This window comes from Gracilinanus agilis, chromosome 4 (genome assembly GCF_016433145.1).
Source record: "Gracilinanus agilis isolate LMUSP501 chromosome 4, AgileGrace, whole genome shotgun sequence".
Classification (NCBI taxonomy): Eukaryota; Metazoa; Chordata; class Mammalia; order Didelphimorphia; family Didelphidae; genus Gracilinanus; species Gracilinanus agilis.
This window is the reverse complement of record NC_058133.1, coordinates 281,018,849-281,040,354: the sequence shown is the minus strand read 5'-3', so window position 1 is coordinate 281,040,354 and position 21,506 is coordinate 281,018,849. Positions and strand designations below refer to the sequence as shown.

General features: G+C 36.5%; 1 protein-coding gene across 1 annotated transcript; it reads right to left on the bottom strand.

Annotated features, from left to right (window-relative positions):
• Positions 1-84: 84 nt before the first annotated feature.
• On the bottom strand, positions 85-16,675 carry ANKRD66 (ankyrin repeat domain 66). The gene is made up of 3 exons (XM_044671828.1): positions 16,519-16,675; positions 8,011-8,239; positions 85-289 (listed from the first exon to the last, which is right to left on the bottom strand). Exons 1-3 carry the CDS (start codon positions 16,673-16,675, stop codon positions 85-87), a joined length of 591 nt encoding a protein of 196 aa, XP_044527763.1.
• Positions 16,676-21,506: the final 4,831 nt, after the last annotated feature.

Below are 21,506 nucleotides of genomic sequence, written 5' to 3'. Positions count from 1 at the left end.
CACACCCCTGGAACAAGATTCAATTTTTTTAGGGCCTCTAGCTTTCTCTATGTGAATTCCTCTGTTAAGCTGTTAATAAGAGCCTCAGTGTAAATGAGCCTGACCACGTGGAGTCTTCTTGTGGGGGCCTTTAGATTTCTTAATCTTTTTTTCATTTTTGTTTGGATTCAGAGAAGGGAGACTCTCTTCCAGTTCTTGTTTCTTGAGTTCCCATTCTTCATCTTTCTGATCCAATGGCAGCCCCTTCTCTTGGGCCATTAATCGATAAGCTTGACATTCCACTTCAGCTCTAGAAAAGATAAGAAAGAGGAAGTTCATTTACCATTCCAAAAGCACATCCAGAATTATTGTTCATGGGGCATACAGCTGGGCATGTGACTTCTGTGATAACTCAGAAGCTCGGTGGGGCAGTGGATGGAGAATGAGTAAGGAAGACTCAAGTTTAAATCTAGCCTTAGACACTTCTGAGCTATTTGACTATCAACATGCCACTTAACCTCTTTTTACCTCAGTTTTCTGTACTTTAAAACTTTAATCACGGGGCAGCTGGGTAGCTCAGTGGAGTGAGAGTCAGGCCTAGAGACAGGAGGTCCTAGGTTCAAACCCGGCCTCAGCCACTTCCCAGCTGTGTGACCCTGGGCAAGTCACTTGGCCCCCATTGCCCACCCTTACCACTCTTCCACCTATGAGACAATACACCGAAAGTTAAGGGTTTAAAAAAAAAAAACTTTATTCAGAAAAGCAGTTCAGAGATTTCAACAGATTGTCAAAGGGTTCATTATGCAAAGAAGGTAAAGAACTCCTTGCCTAAAAGTATCTCATCATCTATATCAGGGATTCCCAAAGTGGGCACCACCGCCCCCTGGTGGGTGTTGCAGTGATCCAGGAAAGCAGTGATGGCCACAGGTACATTTATATTTCCTATTAATTGCTATTAAAATTTTTTAAAAATTTAATTTCCAGGGGACTAAGTAATATTTTTTCTGGAAAGGGGGCAGTAGGCCAAAAGAGTTTGGGAACCACTGCTCTATATGAACTCATTTGTTTAGACTTTTTTATTCTAAGGCAAGAATCCACAGAATTCTAGGATTTGGAACTTTGGAAACCATGTAGCCCAAACTCCTAATTTTATAGAGAAAGAAGTCCTGGGAGGTTCAATAATTTCCCCCAGGTCATGCAAGGTCTTTACAACCCTGAATCTTCATAGACCTGGCCCATTCCCGATACTTCATCCCTTGAGTGACAACACCCACCTCCCACACACACACCCCTTCCCAATTACATTTTAATTTGGTTAAGGCAGCACTAGGGAGATTTTTTGGACCCAAGGTAGCCAGGGCTGATAACCCTACAACTGTCTTTCACAACAGAAAATGCCAAGATAATTTTCCTAATGGACAGTTCTGACCATGTCATTCTTCTTCTCAAACATCTAAAGTGGTTCTCTAATGCTTAAAATAAAATTCTAGTGCCCAGAATTTTAATTCTAAGACAATTTTTACTTGGCTTTAGAAACAAATTCCATAGCCTGATATTTAAAGTCCTCTACCATTTGACTCTAGCTGGTGCAGTAGAGTGAAAACTACACTACATCTAAAGTTAGATAGTTGTTTGTTGTTCAGTCATTTCAGTTGTGTCTGACTTTTCATGACCCCATTTGAGGTTTTCTTGGCAAAGACACTGGAGTGGTTGGTCATTTCCTTCTCCAGTTCATTTTACAAATGAGGAAACTGAGGCAAACAGGGTAAAGTGACTTGTCCAAGATCACACAGCTAGTAAGTGTCTGAATCCAGATTGAAACTCAGAGAGAGGAGTCTTCCTGATTCCAGACCAGGCACTCAATCTCCCGAACCACCTCGCTTGAATCATTTAACTTCCCTGGGCATTTTCACTGGAAACATGATGGGGCTACAGTAGATGATCTCCAAGTTCTCTTCTATCTCTAATCAACGATCCTATATGTTAAATGATTATAATTCTTGACCTTGTGTATCATTTTGGACATCCCAGGTGGTCTTTTAGATGTGACAAAGGTTCAGACAAAAATCAGTTAGTTAAGCACTTACTTTGTTCCAGGCGTAGTGCTAAGTCCTGAGGTACAAATATAAAAGTAATGCAGTCCCTGCTTTCAAGAAGATTCTATCTTCTACTAAAGGGTTTCAACATGGTCACAGGATAAGTAAATATAGAGAATATAGGGAACATACGCAAAATTATGGGCAGGAGAAGTCATTACTTTCAGTTGGGAGAATCAAGAAAGGGTTCTTGAAGGAGGGAGCATTTGAGCTGAGCTTTCAGCTAGAGGTTTGCAAGAGGTCAAGGTGAGAAAGGGGAGCATTTCATTCATAGGCGATCCTTGTTAAAAATACAGAACCAGGAGATGGAATGTTATATTAAAGTAAAGTAGTTTGATTGAGCCATAGAATATAATGAAGAGCAATATGCCATTGTCTAGAAATATGGATTGAAGCCAGATTGTGAAGGACTTGAGAGGCCAGAAGGGCCTATATTTTTTCCTGAAAGCAACTGGAACTCAATCAATCATTCAATCAACAATCACATTAAGCACCTACTATGTGCCAGGCACTATACTAAGCAATGTGAGTACAAAGACAGAAATGAAATGGTACATGACTTTAGAGAGCTTACATTCTATCAGAAAAACACCATGGACATATGTGAGTATATATAAAACAATTAGAAAGCAATTTTGAGATAGAAGGAACTAACATTCTGGGGCAGAGGGGTTTCCTAATCATAACTAAGTTTTGGAAACATCAATTTGGCAACTGTATGGAAAGATGGGCAGTTGGGTAGCTGTTGAGAGCCATTGGAGAAATTGGGTCAAATTTAGGGCCTGTTATCTGGATTCCCTATGCAACCAATCCAGGCTGAGGCAGTCTTTGTGTTTGGCCCTGGTCACCTAAGCCCTGAAAAGCTCTGGTACCAGCAGGTAGGTTAATCCAAAAACAACTTGACCCCTCCAAGAGGCTATTAGGAGTCATTTAGAGAAACAGAGTCTGTAATAGATGTTTTATCTGGATCCCATCACAAAATCATCGGCAAGTAAAATTGTGTGTATTTTTCTGCACTGCATGTCAGATGCAGATAGAATGGGCCATCTAAGGTAAAAATCTGAGGCTCCTCTTTTGACTCATTTTTAGATCCCTACCTTTCTCAATATTCTTATTGGAAAGCTTTGAGTCCTTAAGCAGACCAGCAGCTACTGAGTTAACGATTTCTCTCCCTGATAATTAAGAAGCCTGAACCCTAAAAAATATATTACTTAGATAAGACCTAGACAGACAATTTAGTCCAGACTATCTGACCAGGCGCAGGCCTGTAAATCAAGGCAGAACGCAATTAGTAAACATCTCCATGAAATATATTTGTGCTCCCAGAATTAATCCCTACTAATTGGTGGTTGGAATTTGGCCCTTGTCCTTGTACCTATATCTCTACTTTTTAGACTTTAATGGATTGTATATGATTTGTAACCCCTTTACAGCTGTGACTCTTTCTTTGTGTTCTTTGTTTGAAACCAGTATAAAATAAAGTCCAAATCCAGTATAAAATAAAGTCCAAATCCCATAGCGTGGGCTAACCACTAGTCTGGTTGTTCTCATTTTCTTTTTCCTACCTTAACAATCCGATGCCACAAAACGCCACTCAGAACCCCTACCATATAGAGGCTGGATCTCTATAAGTAGCACAGTGAATAGAGTGCTGGCCCTAGAGTCTGGTAAATCTGAGTTCAGATCTGGTAGTATCTCAAAACCTCCTAACCAGTATCTATGGAGTTAGGCTGAACTAGGTTTGAATCATATCTGTAACATTCACTAACTATGAGACCAGTGAAAAGTTCTTTAGGAATCAATTTCCTCATCTATACAACAGGGATAATACGACTCACAAAGCCTCACTGATAATGAATGTTAGGCATTTTGTAAGCCTTAAAATACTAGATAGTATTACAAAAAATGAACACATCTTTGAGTCAGAAAGGGACAATGATATCATTGAACCAAAATAATTGATGAAGCCCCAGAGTAGTCCCTTAAAAAATACAATTTGAGAGATTAAAGTAATTGAATGGAAAGCTAGCATTAAAAGCAAACAAAAAAATAGCTTTCCACTTCTTGGGAAAGAGGAAGGGATTTTCTTCCCTCCTCCCCTTACCAACAACCATGGCATCTAATAGTGGAACTACTTGCCCAAGGAAAAGCACTCCATCTAGCAGTTGGAGAGTCAGTTTGAAATGTATGAGATACAGCTAAAGGTAACAGAGACATACACGTCAGGCAGGCATGGATACTGAAAGGCAGTCTACTCAAGGCCAAAGCAGCTCTGGAACTTAACTTCTTGTAGCAAAAAAAAAAAAAAAAAGATAGAGAGCTGGTTATGGATTCACAAAAGAGCTAGCCCTGGAAATCAAGAATTGAGCTGCAAAAAAAGTAATGGACCCAGGGAGCTCAGCTGAATAACCCGGAGAAATATTGTGCCCATAAGGGAGATATATGAAGAGTCCACAAGACAGAAAGGACTTTAATTCCAACCAATTATAGAAGGAGTCTCCCACATGTGTGCTTCCCCATCATTGTGCATTACATTGGTTTCAGTATGTAATTTTTAGCAAATGCTTTTGCTTTGAGCTAATCTTATCACCAGTCTGACTGTTAATACAAAACACACAAATGGGGACTCATGACCTCTGTTAAAAGTAGCTATCTATAGAAAAACCAAAGGCTAGCAATCACTCAATAGGAACCCAAATTTGTGGGGAATAGCCTATCAGGAGTGCTAAACTATCATTGTCCTACATAAAATGCCAAATCAATTTCCTAAAATACTGATTTTTAACAAGTTCCTATATTCAAAAATCACTTGTTACTCCCCATTCACTTACAAGATAAAGGTCAAATTCCTCAGCATCTCTGTTCATAATCTGGTCTGTTCAATCTTATCTAAAATGAATCCCCAGTTAACAGCTATACTTATTCTCTCCTAAAATAGGCCATTGTATGTACTGTTCTCCACTACTAACAAAGTCTTATTGCTCTTTGTGTCTGTCCTACTTCTATTTCTGGAACAATGGATTACTTATAGCTGGGAGGTTCAAATACATAGTCCCTTTAATAAAAATTTCCACCACCCTTCAGTTAATGGGCAATCATCAAGGTGGCAAAAATCAGATTAAGAAAGTAAAAGCAAGTAAAAGTCATTAGCAGAAAAATTAAAAACAGCTGGCATAGAGGTTCTGTAGAGTCCCAGGAGGTCTTTCCAAGTTTTGAAATTGTTTTATAGTCTCTTTGTCCAAAGATTTATAGCTGGGTTCAATTTTTTTTTAAATCAAACCACCTGGGGGGGTAAAGGTAACTCAAACTGCCCCAGATTTGCTTCTCAGCTCTCTTGGTTCACAACAGTATTGATGGGTGGGGGTTAATTTAAGCTTTCCCAATTCTACTAGGATCTGGCCCATAATACTCTTCCTGTTAAAATCTTTTAAGGTCTAGCCATTTTGGAACTGAAAAGCAGCCTGACATTATATTTAGACCAAATTTCATGCATATACCACAATAAAGGTTAAAATATATAAAACATTTGAATATAAAATGTCATACCTAAAAAAAATTTAGAAAAGGACTAGATCAAGTGACCTTTACCACTGTGAGTAGTAGGAGAATTCTTAATCAAATAAGGAAACAGAGAATAGATGCAATCAAAGGATAAAACATAATTTCAACTATAAAAATTGGAAATATTTTTTTTAATCCTCTCCTGTCTTAGTATCAACTCTAAAAAAGAAGAACAGCAAGAGCTAGGCAAGCCTAGGACCATATGGCTAGGAAATGTCTGAAGCCAGATTTGAACATAGGTAGGTCCTCCAACTCTAAGACTGATGTTCTATCAACTGTGCTACTTCGCTGCCCCAAAATAGGAAAAAGGTGTTTTTTAAAAAGATTTTTACATGTGAAATCATGTAAAACATTTTCCCGTTACTCATTTTGTGATTTTGTGAAGAGATCTCAAAAAAAAGAAGAAAAAAAGTGAAATATAGTATACTTCCCATCTGCATTCAGACTCCATCAGTTCTTTCTCAGAGGACAAATAGTTTTTTTCATCATGAGTCTCTGGGATTGTCTTGGATCACTGAATTGCTGAGAACAACTAGTTCATTCATGATTTTTCATCAAAAAATATCTCTGTCACTATGTACAATGTTCTTCAGGGTCAGCTCCCTTCACTTTGCCTCAGTTCATTTAAATCTTTCCAGATTTTTCAGAAATCATCTCCTCATTCCATCACAATCATATGCCACAAACTTGTCAGCCATTTCCCAAATGAAAGACAATTCTTCAATTTCCAAAAATTAAGATGCTTTTGCATGAACAAAATAAATCATAGCTGGGGATAATTAGGGAAAAATATTTGAAACATCCCTGATGACTGTCTGCTAACCAAATAATCGAGAGAATTAACACAAATATATAAGATGCATTCTGAGGAGGCAGACCTCTGCTTTTCACTTGGCCTTCCTCATATACTTTCAAGTCCCCAAAAGAGTTCTTCAGTTTTAGTGTGGTTTTTTTTCCAAAATTTAAACTATGAAACATCTATGAGTTTCTCATACTTGAAGTTGAGTTAATTTTTTGTTAAGTAGAGAAAGTTCACATTTCTGATAAGTAAATTGATTGGACTTGTTAATGTAACTGTGTTTAGGACTGTGTATAATGTGACTTCTCCTGTACCAGAGGCCTCCCTCTTTCCTTTTGATTGGTTTTTGGCTAGTGGGTAAGATATTGGTCTTGAAAATAAAGCAAAGATGAACACATGGGCTGATGGGGATATTATTGGGGATGTAGATGCTAAACAATAACTCTAATTCAACTATCAATAATATGGAATTAGGTCTTGATCAATGATTGTAAGTTAAGTTTTGCAAGGATTTGCAAGAAGCCATGCCTGTGGGCACAGTTTGCAGTTGGACACTTTGGAATCTTGGGAGATTCCTGATGCCATCCTGGGGCATGAGACCAATCGTCATTTGGACTATGCCCTATATAAGGGAGGCAGAGACTAGACCCTGAGACTCATTTTGGAGCCTGGGATCCAGGGTGGAGGATGGAGAACGTGGTTTAGTTAACTTAGTTAGGTTTACATGTAAAACCCAGTGGAATTGTACATCAACTATGGGGGGTGGAGGGGTTTGGAAGAGAGGGAAAGAACATGAACCATGTAACTATGGGAAAATATTCAAAATAAAAACATTAAATTTAAAAAAGAAAAAAAGAAAGCAAAGAATGGGAAAATGCTGATATTCTGAAGTATCTATGCCTTTAATCATGTGAGACATATATAAATTGTAAGACTTGTTCTTCAACCAGTGTAGTGAGAACAAATTTTATGATCTCAATAAGTTAGTAGGAAAAAGCCTTTTGATTTAGGATAACTAATAAAATTGTAAGATTAAATTTTATACTTTAGCTTGTCAACTGAGCATAATTGATTCCATTTTAAGTCTTTATTTTGTGATTGAGCTACTTTGAGGACAGTGCTTTTCTATCACTGTTTTTCAATCATATGATTAATACCTGTGTGACATGATAAATTAAGCAATATTTGTGAATTCTTGAACAACTAATGAAACATCTGTAGACCTTCCCATAAGACAGACTACTGATAAAATTTTACACAACTCCAAGTAATTTTGAAGCAAACCACTAATTAATTTATGTAGTAAACAACTTTAGCTAAAAGTATAAAGACCCCAGTCATCAGTTTGCTTCTAAATTGAGATTAGGGTTGCCTTCCCGCTCTCCTTGAATGGCTATTTAAGATGTATACAAATGCATTACATTCATTATCTCATTTGATCCTCATAATGACACTGTAAAGTAGGTGGCATCATTATCTTCTTTTTACCTATGAGAAAACTGAACCTAAAAGAGGTTAAGTGACTTGCTCAAGGTCACATAGCTAGTAATTATTTGAGAATAAAGTGAAACCTACCTCTCTAGGAATGCCATGCATTCTTCCTGTCCATAAATCTGTGCTATCCTCTTTGGAGTATCTCCAAAAAAATCTGGGGCATCAATAGCAGCATGTAGTACATGTAGGGCTTTGAGCACTCCCAGTTGGCCTGATTCAGCTGCAAAATGTGCTGGGGTCCAACCAACATCAGTAACCAAACAAGGCCTGGCTCCATAGGCTACTAAAAGCTTTGTTAAATCAACATGTCCTTAGAAATGAAAAAAGAAAAATATGTCAGATTGGAAAAAATGTATTTTCTTCCTGAAGACAATACTAGTCCTTAGCAAAGTTGTCAACTGGGTGAAATTTTCCTTTGGAACCTCTCTATTCTTTTTCCAACATCTGCTTTCTTATTCTCCACTCTCAATTTGTTACTCTGCTCTCCTGGAAACCCCAATAAAAGGTTCCACTTCACCTGTCTTTTCCATTTCCAATCTGGGATCTTCCAACTTAGCTATTCAATACCATGCTGACCGAAGGGTACTTTAGATCCTTTCTAAAGTTCCCAAAACTATATTTTGGATTACAAGTAGACGTGATATGATTTTTAAAAGCTATTGAACCAATAAGAAATCATTCCAATGGCTGGAGTATTTTTTTTTTGTCATCTTCATAAGTTAAACATTGTAAAGCTAGCCCTTGGAAACTTTTTCTTCCCAGTGAGATAATAGACCTACAATTTAGGTAACCAACACTATGTATGGCCTGTAGTCCTAGGAGATGTCTGCAGTAATGCAACAGCTAACTTTCTCACATGTGTGGATAATCAGAGTATAATATGGTTCAAGATACAAATTAAGCTTTTCTAGGAAATATATCTTTTAATTAAATAATAAATATGTCATTGCTTATAATTACCATGATAAGAAACTAATACGTAATTTAGAATAAGATTTTAAAGAAAAATACTCTGTTCAAAATAAATGTTTTTATGAACATAAACTTATCTTTTTTTTAACTAACTCTAATTTTTCTTATTCTGTTTTAAGAATGAACTTTAACATTCTTACATTGTTCAAAGTCTGTCTGGAAATGCTAGATTTGGGCCTTTCCCACAGAGTAGGAATCACTTGTTTGGTTTTCCAAGCCCTTCCTACATTTCTAGTCTTTTTTACATCCTTATTCCAAGTACTTTGTAACACAGCAGTACTGGCCTCCTTGCTTCTCCTCAAAAAGTACATTTTGTCTTTCTTCTTCCCAATTTTCACTTGTTATCCTCCATGTATGGAATTCTCTTCTTCCTCATGCCTATCTCCTGGCTTCCTTGACGTCCCAGTTGAAGTCCTGCCTTCTATAAGAAACCCTTTCTGACATCCATGCTAGTGCTTTCCCTCTTTGACTATAATCAATTTATAAAATATATATGTATACTTACATATATTTAGAAGGATTAATTTTTTCTTCCATCAGGGAAATAACCTTCCTTTCTTACTAAAACAATGTCATTAAGAAAAAAAGATTTAAAACCTTGAGTGTTATTTCCTTTCACAAAGTTTTATTCTTATTTTTCCTTAAAACAAATTTGAGAATGGTACTTCAAAACTCACTGAGACATTTCATCATTTAAAATAGAATTCAAACCACAATTTGGAAATTCACAGAATATAAATTACATTTCAGTCACACATTTAGTCTTTAATTGGCATATGACATTATAAATTTCTGCAGACCAGGAAAAAAATTTTCCTTCCCTCTTATTTTGTGTGGTCTCTTGTCTGCCTACTCACCTTGACCAGAATTTGAAATGGAGAAAGACGAAGACAGAGAGAGAGAAAAGAAAGAGGAGAGGAGAAGTGAAAGAGAAAGAGAAAAAGAAAAAGAAAGAGAAAGAGGTAATGGGAAGAGAGAGGCGGTGAGTTCATATTTTGAAGCATTTGACAATTTCACTGAAAAATTTTAACTTTTTCTACCATTTTTCCTTTAACTAATCTCCACAGGGAAAAGTTAGTTTGGATTTACCAAGCCACAGAACACAGATGATGCTTACAAATAAAGCATTTAACACTTCAAGATCCTGAAGCACAGAAGGCTGATCAAATTTGTCCTGAAATATACAGATTGAATAATTCTTTTAACCCTCTCCTCTAAAGGAATATCAGAAAGTATGGATCCCCAAACTACATGTGACAATCGGCCCCAATGCCTCTCATCTGGAATTTAGTTCATTTAAGTTTCCCCTTGAGGACTGGCAGAGAAGAATCAATCATAGGAGAGGCTTTTTACATAAAAAACTATAGACTTCTTACTTGCTAATAAAAGCTGCTTTTCTACACAGTCGTTCCCCTCCACTTCAAGTCCACCTAGGTAACCCCATCCCCTTTGCCATGATTGTTTTCACAAAAATCAGGAGACAGAAATCATGCCAAGTTAATGAGAAGTTTGTTGATTGTCACATGCAATAGCCAGAAGGCAAACGGAATACATGTATGCAGGTAGCCCACACAAGACGTTACAAAATTTCTCCTAAATCACACAAATTTTTATACACTTGATCAAACAACTCTGACTTCTCTTTACCATTCATTGTTCTCTAGGTGATAGAATATTGATGCAAAAATTTTTTCTTATCCTGAGGACATTCTGTTTTGAGATCATCCAGAGTTCTATATAGTCTTACAGTTTATTTGCAACTATATTGCCTCCTTTGGGGGAGGTTGTTTAGCAATTTTGTGGGTCAACAAAAATTTTCTTTTATTATAGCATTCTGTTATTTTCATATCCAAAAATGTAATTCTTTGATATCTGTCTTACTCGTACATAGTTGTTTGCATATTTTCTCCTCCTCCATTAGTTTGTAAGTCCCTTAAGGGATCTTATTTTTTCCTTTTGTCTGTCTTTGTATCCTCAGCAGCTTAGCACAGTGCTTGGCACATGCCAAAAAAAAATGCTTGCTGACTTAACTTGACCTGAAAGGACATTATATATTATCCCAGGTATTTTTTAAAAATGAGCTAATTGTTATAACATAGGGTGACTGATTAGATCTATAAAGAAAAATGGGAAGGGGAAGACAGATTCTCATTGGCCATCTGTTCCCTGTATAACAACCTCCACAAACTGATTTTAAATCAATACAAGTAAACAAGTCATTCATTTTCAAAAAGAAGGCAAACAATATGAATAGGGAATTCTCAAACTATCAATAATCCTATGAAAAAAGTTCCAAAACATAAATAACAAAAAATGAACTCATTTGCCTCCATGTCACACTTGTGGCTCATCCTTGACTTGGCTGTTAAGCAGTTTTCTTTCCATCCTTCACAAGGTTCATTCACTGAAAATGGTAATGCTTTTTGTACTGTAGCAAATGGAATCTAGGGATAGGAGGGAGGCAGAGATAGGGTGACCAGAGGTATGGAAACAAGTCCTTCTCCTTCAAAGCCCATCTCCAATGCAACCTCCTACATGAAATGTTCCTTCTCTGATGCCTTTCAGTCCCTCTCTTTGGCACTTTCCACATCCCTGTGGTCAGAGTCTGTTTTGATGATGTTTACCACCCAGAAAGTCAACTAACCACTTGATCTTCTTGAGCAGGTTCAAATCGCTGACTTCGATGGTACTGGCAATGTTCCAAGACACATGGGTCATGGGCACAATGGACCTTCTTCACCTCCTTCCATTCACAGTACTCCAAGGCCAATTGGTACTGAAAGGTTGACTCAGAAGATAATGGTAGTCTCTCAATAGTGCTATTGGACCACAAACCATTCAGTGTCCAAGGACCAATGTTGACATTGACGAGAGCAGAAATTGTTGTTTTCTTGGTGGCCTTTAGGTGACAGCAGAGGACAATAGTTACTCTGCCAGCTGTGAACCACAGCAATGGTTCAGCCTCCTTCATCCCTCAGTGGAACAAGGTTTATTATCTCTGTTTGATCATTAAGGACATGGAGGTGAGAATCCATTGAGCTCTAGGATTTAGTCTTAGAGAGCACTTAGCCCAAACTCCTTGTTTTACAGAGAAAGAAGTCCTGGGAGGTTCAATGATTTCCCCCAAGTTGTGCAAGGTCTTTACAACCATGAGTCTTCATAGACCTGTCCAGTTTCTGATGCTTCATCTCTTCAGTGACATATCCACCACCACCTCACACACTCATACACTAACCCAATTACACTTTAATTCAGTTAAGGCAACACTTTTGCCTTAACTGGGTCGTGTGCAGCCAAGAGCTGGGAGTTTGATGACTACAACTGTCTTTCACAACAGATACCAAGATAATTTTCTAATAGACAGCTCTGACCATATTCTTCTTTTCAAACATATAAAGTGGTTCTTTAAAGCATTTTAAATAAAATTCTAATGCCTAAAATTTTAATTCTAAAGCAATTACTAAATGCCTTTAGAAAATATTTCCATAGACTGATATTTAAGGTCCTCTATCATTTGACTCTAGCTGTAGTGGAGTAAAAACTACACTGCATTTGAAGTTAGATAGTTGCTTGTTGTTTAGTTATTTCTGTTGTATCTGACTCTTCATGACTCCATATGGGGTTTTTTTTGGCAAAGATACTGGAGTGGTTTGCCATTTCCTTCTCCAGCTTATTTTACAGATGGAGAACTGAGGCAAATAGAGTTAAGTGACTTGTTCAGAGACACACAGCTAGGAAATGTTTGAGGCCATATTTGAACTCAGGGAGAGGAGTCTTCCAGATTCTAGGTCCTAACCTCTTATCTACTATGCCACCTAAGTTCCCCAAGTTGTAAAGGTCTGAGTTCAAATTCTGTTTGTCAGGGGGGCAGCTGGGTAGCTCAGTGGATTGAGAGTCAGGCCTACAGATGGGAAGTCCCAGGTTCAAATTTGGCCTCAGACACTTCCCAGCTGTGTGACCCTGGGCAAGTCGCTTGACCCCCATTGCCTAGTCCTTACCACTTTTATGCCTTGGAATCAATGTACAGTATTGGTTCTAAGACAGAAGGTAAGGGTTTGTGTTTTTTTAATTCTGTTTGTCAGGTGTATGACCCTGACTAAGTGACTTAAATTCTTATCTCTAAGCTAAGGAGACTGAACTAATTATTCTCTAAATTTCTTTTGATTTCAATATCCTATGATATCCTATTTTTCCAGTCTCATTTCATATTATTCCCTTTCATGTAAGATAATAATAACTGTAAAGTGTTTAGTCCAATGCCTGGCACAGAGTAAGCACTACATAAATGTTAACTATCATCATCATAATTATTGTTGTTGTCATTGCTGTTGCTGGCATTATTATTACTATTAGTATTATATTTGTTATTATTATTCATATACTCAATATTCCACTCAAACCGGATTATTTTTGTTTTGAACTTTCCTATCTTTATGCATTCAGAAACATTATCCATCACCTGTTACCTTGTTCATCGCTGCCTATTCAAATACCTTTCTTGTCCCTAACTACTTATAGGGTGTGTATGACCTCGAACAAATTACTTATCTCCTTGTGCCTCAGCTTCCTCATCTGTAAAATAAGGTGGTTAAATCAGATGACTCCAACATCCCTTTCAGTTCTAGTTACATGATTCGCTATAGAACCTTCCTTAGCACACACGAAAGTGTTCTTTTCCTTCTCAAATATTCCTAAGGATGCTCTCTGCACAATTCTTTTATTAGGCTTTCATGAATATATATCATATACCACTTAATGCCTTCTTGAGGAAAGACACTGAGTTGTTGTTCATCTCCAACTCCTCATTGAGGGGTGTATAGGATATACAGGGAGGACTAGCGCCTATAATATGAGGGCCTGCCAATCCATTTGCAGGGCTTCTTATCCACCTTTGGTGTCTACTCTCACCTGTGACTCCAAGAAGTAACTTGTGCAGTGGCCATACTAATAAAATCATCTTGGAAGATGGACCAAAGGTACCCGACATGCCTCAAACCCATCAATGACTTAGGGGGATGCCTACTCCAAGCTTGCAATGACTTCCCCTGGAAGAATGATCAGATGAGAACTATTGTTCCAATGGCCATGAAGGTGGCTAAAGTAGGCACTGTGGAATGCTTAGAGCTTGGTCAGACATCAAAGATGCCAAAGCTATTCACCACATCCTGGACCATCACCAGTCATTTTGACATCAATTACTCTAGAAGAGAGAGTGGGGTGGACCAGTCTGCCTTACTTAAATCCAATTCACCCCATGATATCCTTGATTCTCTTCCAAATGAAGGATAAATAACATTAATGATAATCCTCAGCCTCAACCAAGGTGTCTTATATATGAGCTCCAAAAATGTTTCCCACAAATCAAATGACCTTCTAGCTCTGTACTCTGACTATCCAAGCTAACCACAATTCATCTGATGCTGTTCACCTACAACCTCGATGGTCAAGAAGAATTTTAAGAGTTTCAGCACAGGCCAAGACCAATTCCTCCCTATTAATGTCTGTACCTCTAAGCTCCCAGTGAAGTTTTCTCTGATAGTATTTTACTAAAAGATAGAATGTGTTTTTAGAAGTTACTAAAGTCCTGACCATTAACATCAACGTCACCTTAGCTTCTTCATGAGAAACAAGGTCAATACAAAACAAAACTGTGAAAATGGTGATTTTAGAATCTTCTACCTTCTGGACCTGCACCTCTCTGTCGCTTCTTTCCAGAAGCTCCAGAAGTCATGCCTCAGATCCACAGTGCCTTGAAAGTCACTCAGGTGTTAGGTATAATAGCTGCTGAGGTAAAAGGTATTATCCCTGCTAGCTACATTTATATTCCAGGTTAGGGACTTTTAGAAATGTAAGGGGGGAAATCCTTTAAAGGTCAAAAGGAATGAGGATCTAATGGTAGATTTTCCAGTAGAGTGACAGGCAGTAAGGGAGAGAAATTTTTTTAAAGGGTGCCTTCCTGGCATCACCCAAATCATATTGTGTAGGCAACCACTTCTTTAAAATGGTACTAGTAATGACTATTTTTTGAGGTTTTATGTAGTTTTGAAGTTTGAATGTGATACTATATAAAGCATTTCGCTGACTTCAAAATATTATATAAATATTAGTTCTTGGGAATAAAGTAGATGCCCATGTATTAGAGAATATCTAAACAAATTGTACGTGAAAGTAATGTAATAGTATTGAGTTACAAAAAAATCCTTAAATAAATAAATCCAGAGAAATACTCATACGAACTGTTACACAATGAAATAATTAGAACCAGGGAAAGAATACACATAATGTAGATAATAATGAAAATGGAAAGAATAGCAAAACAATTAAACTTAAATGTAGCAAAATCAAGATGGCCAAGCTCCAACCAAAAAAATGATGAGAAGAAATATCCCCCTAACTGTTCTGTGGAATCAGGGGTTCATGAGTATGGAATACTACAGAAAACATCCTTTTATTAAAAAGATATTAATAAAATTAAATATATTAAATAAGATATTAATGTTCATTTTAATGTTTGTTTAATATGTTCATTAGTTTTGTGGAACTTTTTTTCCACTTCTTCCTTTTTTCAAAAAATTATTTCTTATGAAAGAAAACTCCCTGGAATGAATGGAAGAATATAATGGAAAATATAGTTATCATTTATTTTAATATCAGCCTTTTTTCTTCCTTTTTCTCCTCCTCTTCATCCTCTTCCTTCTCCTTCTCCTCCTTCTTGTCTTCTTATCGTCTCCTACTTTATTAGAATGATTACAAGGAATAAGTGTCCCAATGTAGAAGTAGTGTTTCGAAGTGAATTTTTGTAATTTGTGTGTGTATTAAATTTGAAAGTACAGTTTATTTAGAAAATAATAATTAGTTTACTATATGAATATCTTTCAAAATATTTTAAATTTTTGTTACAAATAAAGTAATAAATGACTGAACTTTCTTTAAATTGATTTTTTTTCAAGTAACCAAAAATTACTTTCTCTTTCCCACTTCCCTCACCACCCTTTACAAATTAAAAAAGAAAAATAAAGCCCTGTAACAAACATGTAGTCAAGCAAAATAAATTTCCACATTGGCCATGTCTAAAACTATATTTCCTGATCTGTACTCTGAATCCATCACCTCTCTGTTGGGAAATGGATAGCATGTTTCTTTTAAATCCTAGGGATTCAAGGATGAGCACTAAAATAATCAAAGTTCTTAAATCTTTCCAAGTTATTCGTTTTTATGATATTATTACTATTATATAAGTTATTCTGGTTCTGCTTCCTTCACTCTGTATGAGTTCATATGTTTCTTCCCAAGTTCCTCTGAAACTTATCCCCTTGTCATTTATTACATGAGTTATTGTGATATGATGAGTAATCATTATTACACAGGCAAGAGAAGAAATTACTTACTCATCTCCTCCCCATAACTGGAATAGCTTAGGGAGATTTTCCTTTCAGTAGAAATTCATTCCCTGGGATAGTTAAAAGGATTTTATTCTCTAGAAGTCTTTATTAAAATATAAGTAATGCGGGAAGGTTCTATTACTTGATCTATAAAGAGTTTACTAGGATCTATAAAGAAAGAAAAACCAGGCTAAGTGTTTATTGCACATGGGAAGTGACCGGATTAGTCATTTACCTTTAATTGCAGCCCAATGAAGTGGAGTCCGGTCATTCCAGTCTCTATCCTTGTGGTTTGGATTATAAAGCCCCTTCTTTAGAATCCTGCTCACCGTACTGTAGTCCCCCACAGCAACAGCCTGGTGGAGCCTGGTCATGTCTATCATTTTAGACATTTCCTGCTCAGAAAAAGTCACAAGTGTTGAATATATAAGGGTGTGTGGGGTGTCTACTCAATAAAATGAATATTATAGTGTCTCAGACCTTTCACAAGTATGTGTGGACATTGAGTCACTTTCTGGACTGACTCAGCCTCCAACCTGCCCTCCTCCCTGGCAAGCCTCAGTTCCCAAAGTAAAACCAGCATGACACAGCTATACTCAAATTCTCTCATGACTTTAGGGAAATTCAACTGTGAAGGAAAATACTCTCTCTGCTCCGAAGTTTAGTCCTCAAGCTCCGACGGTTGCATTTCTATCTACACAACCAGCTGCCAAAAGTAATAACATTGTTAAGTTAAACTTTTCTATTGACTCATCATGGAGGCAAAAAAAAAAATAATAAGATCAAAGGTACACATATATTAAAACAAATACATCAACAATAAATTCATCTTATCCACATACAACCTCGTGTCAGTTCCTTAACGAATACAGTGTCTGTGTTAAATAGACGTTTCCACTGCTAAGCTGAATTGATCCAAATGATGTTTTTCTAACGCCTCGCTGAGCACGTCTCAGCCAAACTATTTGATTAACTGATATGGTTTTCTCTCTTCTCTAAAATTAGATAAATTATTTGTCTCACGATCACAAAGTTATACTGTTCATATCTCCTGTTTTCTACATGTCACATTCTAAATTCAGAAATCACTACTCTCAGAACTCTCAGTCAAACCAAATCCCCTGAAGCTCTTTCAGATGATCAGTTCCTCTTCTAACACTGAGCAGGCTTAACTAGGGAACCAGCCATAAAGACAGTGCAATCACAGTAGCATTATGCTGCTAGAGGAATATTTCTAAAACATATATTTTTTCTAAACAGAATCCAGCTATGCTTTGACATTATTTACTTCCTCATATGTCTCCTGTGCTAAAACACCTCAGTATCCCATATTTATGTTTTGCTGAGTTTATATTTGAATTCTGATCAAAACCCTTTGGAAAGAATTAAGTCTAAATGCCTCAGCAAAAATCCAGAGGGAAAAGCCTATAGGTAGTTAAGACCTACTATTATGGCTTTCCATAATCTGGTTCCCAACTGAAAAGGTACAATATTAGGAGACAATGTGGCATAAGAGCTAACCCTGGACTCAGAAGGATCTAGGTTCAAATCCTGACTCAGATGTTTACAAGCTGTTTGATCCTAATCAGTTCACTTAAACTCTCTGAGTTTCAGTTTCCCACTCTGCAAAATAGGGACAATACGAGCACTTACCTCCCAGGGTTATTATAATCATCAATAAGGGATCATTTTTTTTAAGAATTTTTCAAAACTTAAAAAGCATTTGTAAATGTGAGTTGTTGGACCACTTACTAGCTGCATAGCCTTAGGCTAGTCATTCTATCTCTCTGGTCCTTTGTTTCTTCAGCTATAAAATGAGAGGTTTATATTAATGAAGAAGACATAATCTTGGATTTGTAGTCAGAGGACCTGAGTTTAAAGCCTGGATCTACTGCTTTATTTACTCTCTCTTGGCTTTAGTTTTCTCATCTGTAATGTGAAGGGGTTGAACTAGATGACCTTAGAGGCCCCTTTCACATTTAAATCTATCAACTTCTGATCTCTAAGTTCCCTAATATTTGAGGTTTCTATAAGCTATTTTACCTGCAAAGAAGCAAATCTAGACTTAATTTAAAGAACATCAATTACTACTAAAATGACAGTAGATAATTAAGGGAAGATTCATGGACAGAAGAAACAAGTTGTCACTTTCTTTTTTTTAACAATCTGATATTCTATTTAGAGAACCCTAGAAATTCAAGTAAAAGCTGAAGCAATAATTTCAGGAAAATAGCAGGATATAAAATAAACTATGGATTTTTTGCATATTACTAAGCCAACACAGCAGGAACAGATTGAAAGAGAAAATAAATTCAAAATAACTGCTGAATAGAAAAATATCTGGCAAACATTTATAGCTACATATATGAATTAATATAAATATAGCTACAAAATTATAGAAATTAAAACAAATATAAAAGTAGAGAAAAATTAATTGCTCGTTATTAGTTTGTGTTGATAAAAATTAAATACAAATACCACCTAAATTAATTTGTATATTCAGTGAAACATCATTCAAACTAACAAAAGGTTATTTTACAGAACTAGAAAAAATATCAACATTTATCTGGAGAAACAAAAGATCAGGAACCTCCATTAGAATTATGAAAATTAAAGGACTAGTACCAATGACAATCTATACAGTACAATGTGATAATTATTAAAACCATTTGTACTAGTTCTAATAATCAAATTAATCAGTGAGACGGAGGAGGAACCTGAGTTAAAAAAAATAGAGCAGCATAGTATTACATAAATCCGAAGATTCCAACTACTGGGGTAAGAATTACATAGAAATTAGCTCTAGGCTAACATATCACACTACATACCATGATAAATTCTATGAAAGGTCATATTGTAAACAAAATTAGTGGAGAATAGAAAGAGAGACCTATTAAATTAAGGACCAAAGACAATTATTGATTTTTTAAAAGTGTCTTTCCAACCTCTGACCAAAATGATAATTGTATAGCTAAAGATAATCAAGTAAAGGTAAAAGAATACTGAATCTAGAACCAGAGGCGACAATTCCTGGCTCAGACACTTACTACTCGAGTGCCTTGGGCAAATCCGATCTGGCCTTTGGTTTCCTAGTTCGTAATATGAAGAGGTTGTAAAATGAAGATGTTCTCTTAGATACCTTCCTGGATGGAGTTGATAGTATAATGCTTATGTCTCAGGCTCTCCCTTGTATATGCATCAGAGATGCACTTCACAAAATAAAACTTATTGATTTATTTTTATTTCACCATTTTCTTACAATTTTTCTTCTCCCTCTCCTAGGGAAGCATCCCTTAAAACAAGGAACAAAAAAGTGTGGGGGAGAAATTCAGTGAAAATAACCAACATTTTGAAAAAATTGACATTGTACACAGTGTTCTCCATCCATAGTCATGCAGGTCTGCAACAAAGCAGGGAAATGTACCTTCTCATCTCTTCTTTGGTGTCAAGTTTAGCCCAGCTATATTTTTAAAAAGTATATCTTCTGTTTTCACATCACCTCCATTTTCAAACATGTCCCTCACCCACCCAGTGAGTCATCCCTTATGACAAGGGGAAAAAAAGAAAGAGAAAAAAGCAGCATCAATAAAAAAAATACATAATCTGAATCTGAAAGTACATGCAATGTCCCAGTAACAATTTTTAAAATTTAACCAATGGGAGCTTTACTTCTTGTTCATCTGATAGAATTGTATCCATTAATTTACAACTACAATGAACTTACAAAAGATGCCATGAACATAAATAAACACTGGGTAAAAAACTATAACCCAAAATAACAATATCCTCTGATGCCTCCTTCACTTACCTAGTAGGTAGTAATGAAAGAATGCTACTAGAATTCTTCCAAAGCTTATTTAGCAGCACTGAAATCTGGCACTGGATCTCAAACTTTCTGTTTGTTGGTGAGCACCAAGGTAACTGTTTCCTTCTTGGGATTGGTTAGCCTTTGATGATTGGTTTCATGACTTGTCTTCAAGCATTTCTGGACCTGGCTAGCATTAAAAAATAGGTGAAATCTAGAGCCCTCCTACCCTTGCAGTGAGCCCTCGCTCCTACAGATAGTTGGGGATCTTAAGATCTTGCCTGGGTCTCAGCAACCTGTGCTGCTTTACCCTCCTCTCCCTCTTGTTAAAATGAATCTGCCTCTTCTCTTTGCTCAGCAAGCTTCCACGTTGGAAAACAACTATATGGTTAAAGATTTACCAATTAAGTATCAATGACAGAATATGGGGAAGAAAAAGATGAGCTCCTCTCCCCCTTCCCAATTAATCTACCCAGCAATAAAAATCTAAGCACCTACTATGTGCCAGGCATTGTAAAATAAATGAATTCGTATTCTCCAGTGTGGAATGAAAAATGGAAAAGCTTGCTTCAATTTTGTAGATTTCTTTAAATGAAATTGCAGAGCTTAAAGAATTTGATTTTATTTGGGGGAGGACTGAGCAATGGAACACCGAACTCGACTTCAAATTCAACATTCTATCAGCTGGATTGGGATGCTTGGATGAAAACATAAATGCTGCTGTTTTCAAACTCCATGCCCTACTTCTGTTAGGGAAGCTACTAGGATAAAGTGTCAGGATGGTAGCTATGATAAGCAGATCTAGAGATCAGTCAATCAGAGCTCTATAATGATTGTGCTTATAGCTATCTAATTTGCTGTAGAAAAGGCTGATACCAATAGGATTATAGAGACCGAAAGAGAAATAACAGAGCATAGAACAATTTCATATATCCCTAAAATGAGTTCAGTAAAGAGCGTTGATAATAGTCAGTTGGTATTTTATTAAAGACCTATGATTCAGACAAAAATGACTGAATAAACCAGTGGAAATGCACATCGGCCAGGGATGGGGAGAGGGCAAGGAATAAAGGGGAAGTAGGAGCATGAATCATGTAACCATGTTACAAAATTAAAAAATAAAATAAATAAATAAATAATAAATAAAAATTAATAATAGAAGGTAGCTAGGTGGTGTAGTGGATAGAGTGCTGGACATGCAGTCAGAAAAACTCATTTTCCTGAGTTCAAATTTGATTTCCAAAACTTACCAGCTATGTGACTCTGGACAAGTCACTTAATCCAGTTTGCCTCAGTTTCCTCATCTGTAAAAATGAGCTAGAGAAGGAAATGGCAGACCACTCCAGTATCTCTGTCAATAAAAACCTCAAATATGGTCACAAAGAATTTCAACATGACTGAAAAATAACTGAAATGTC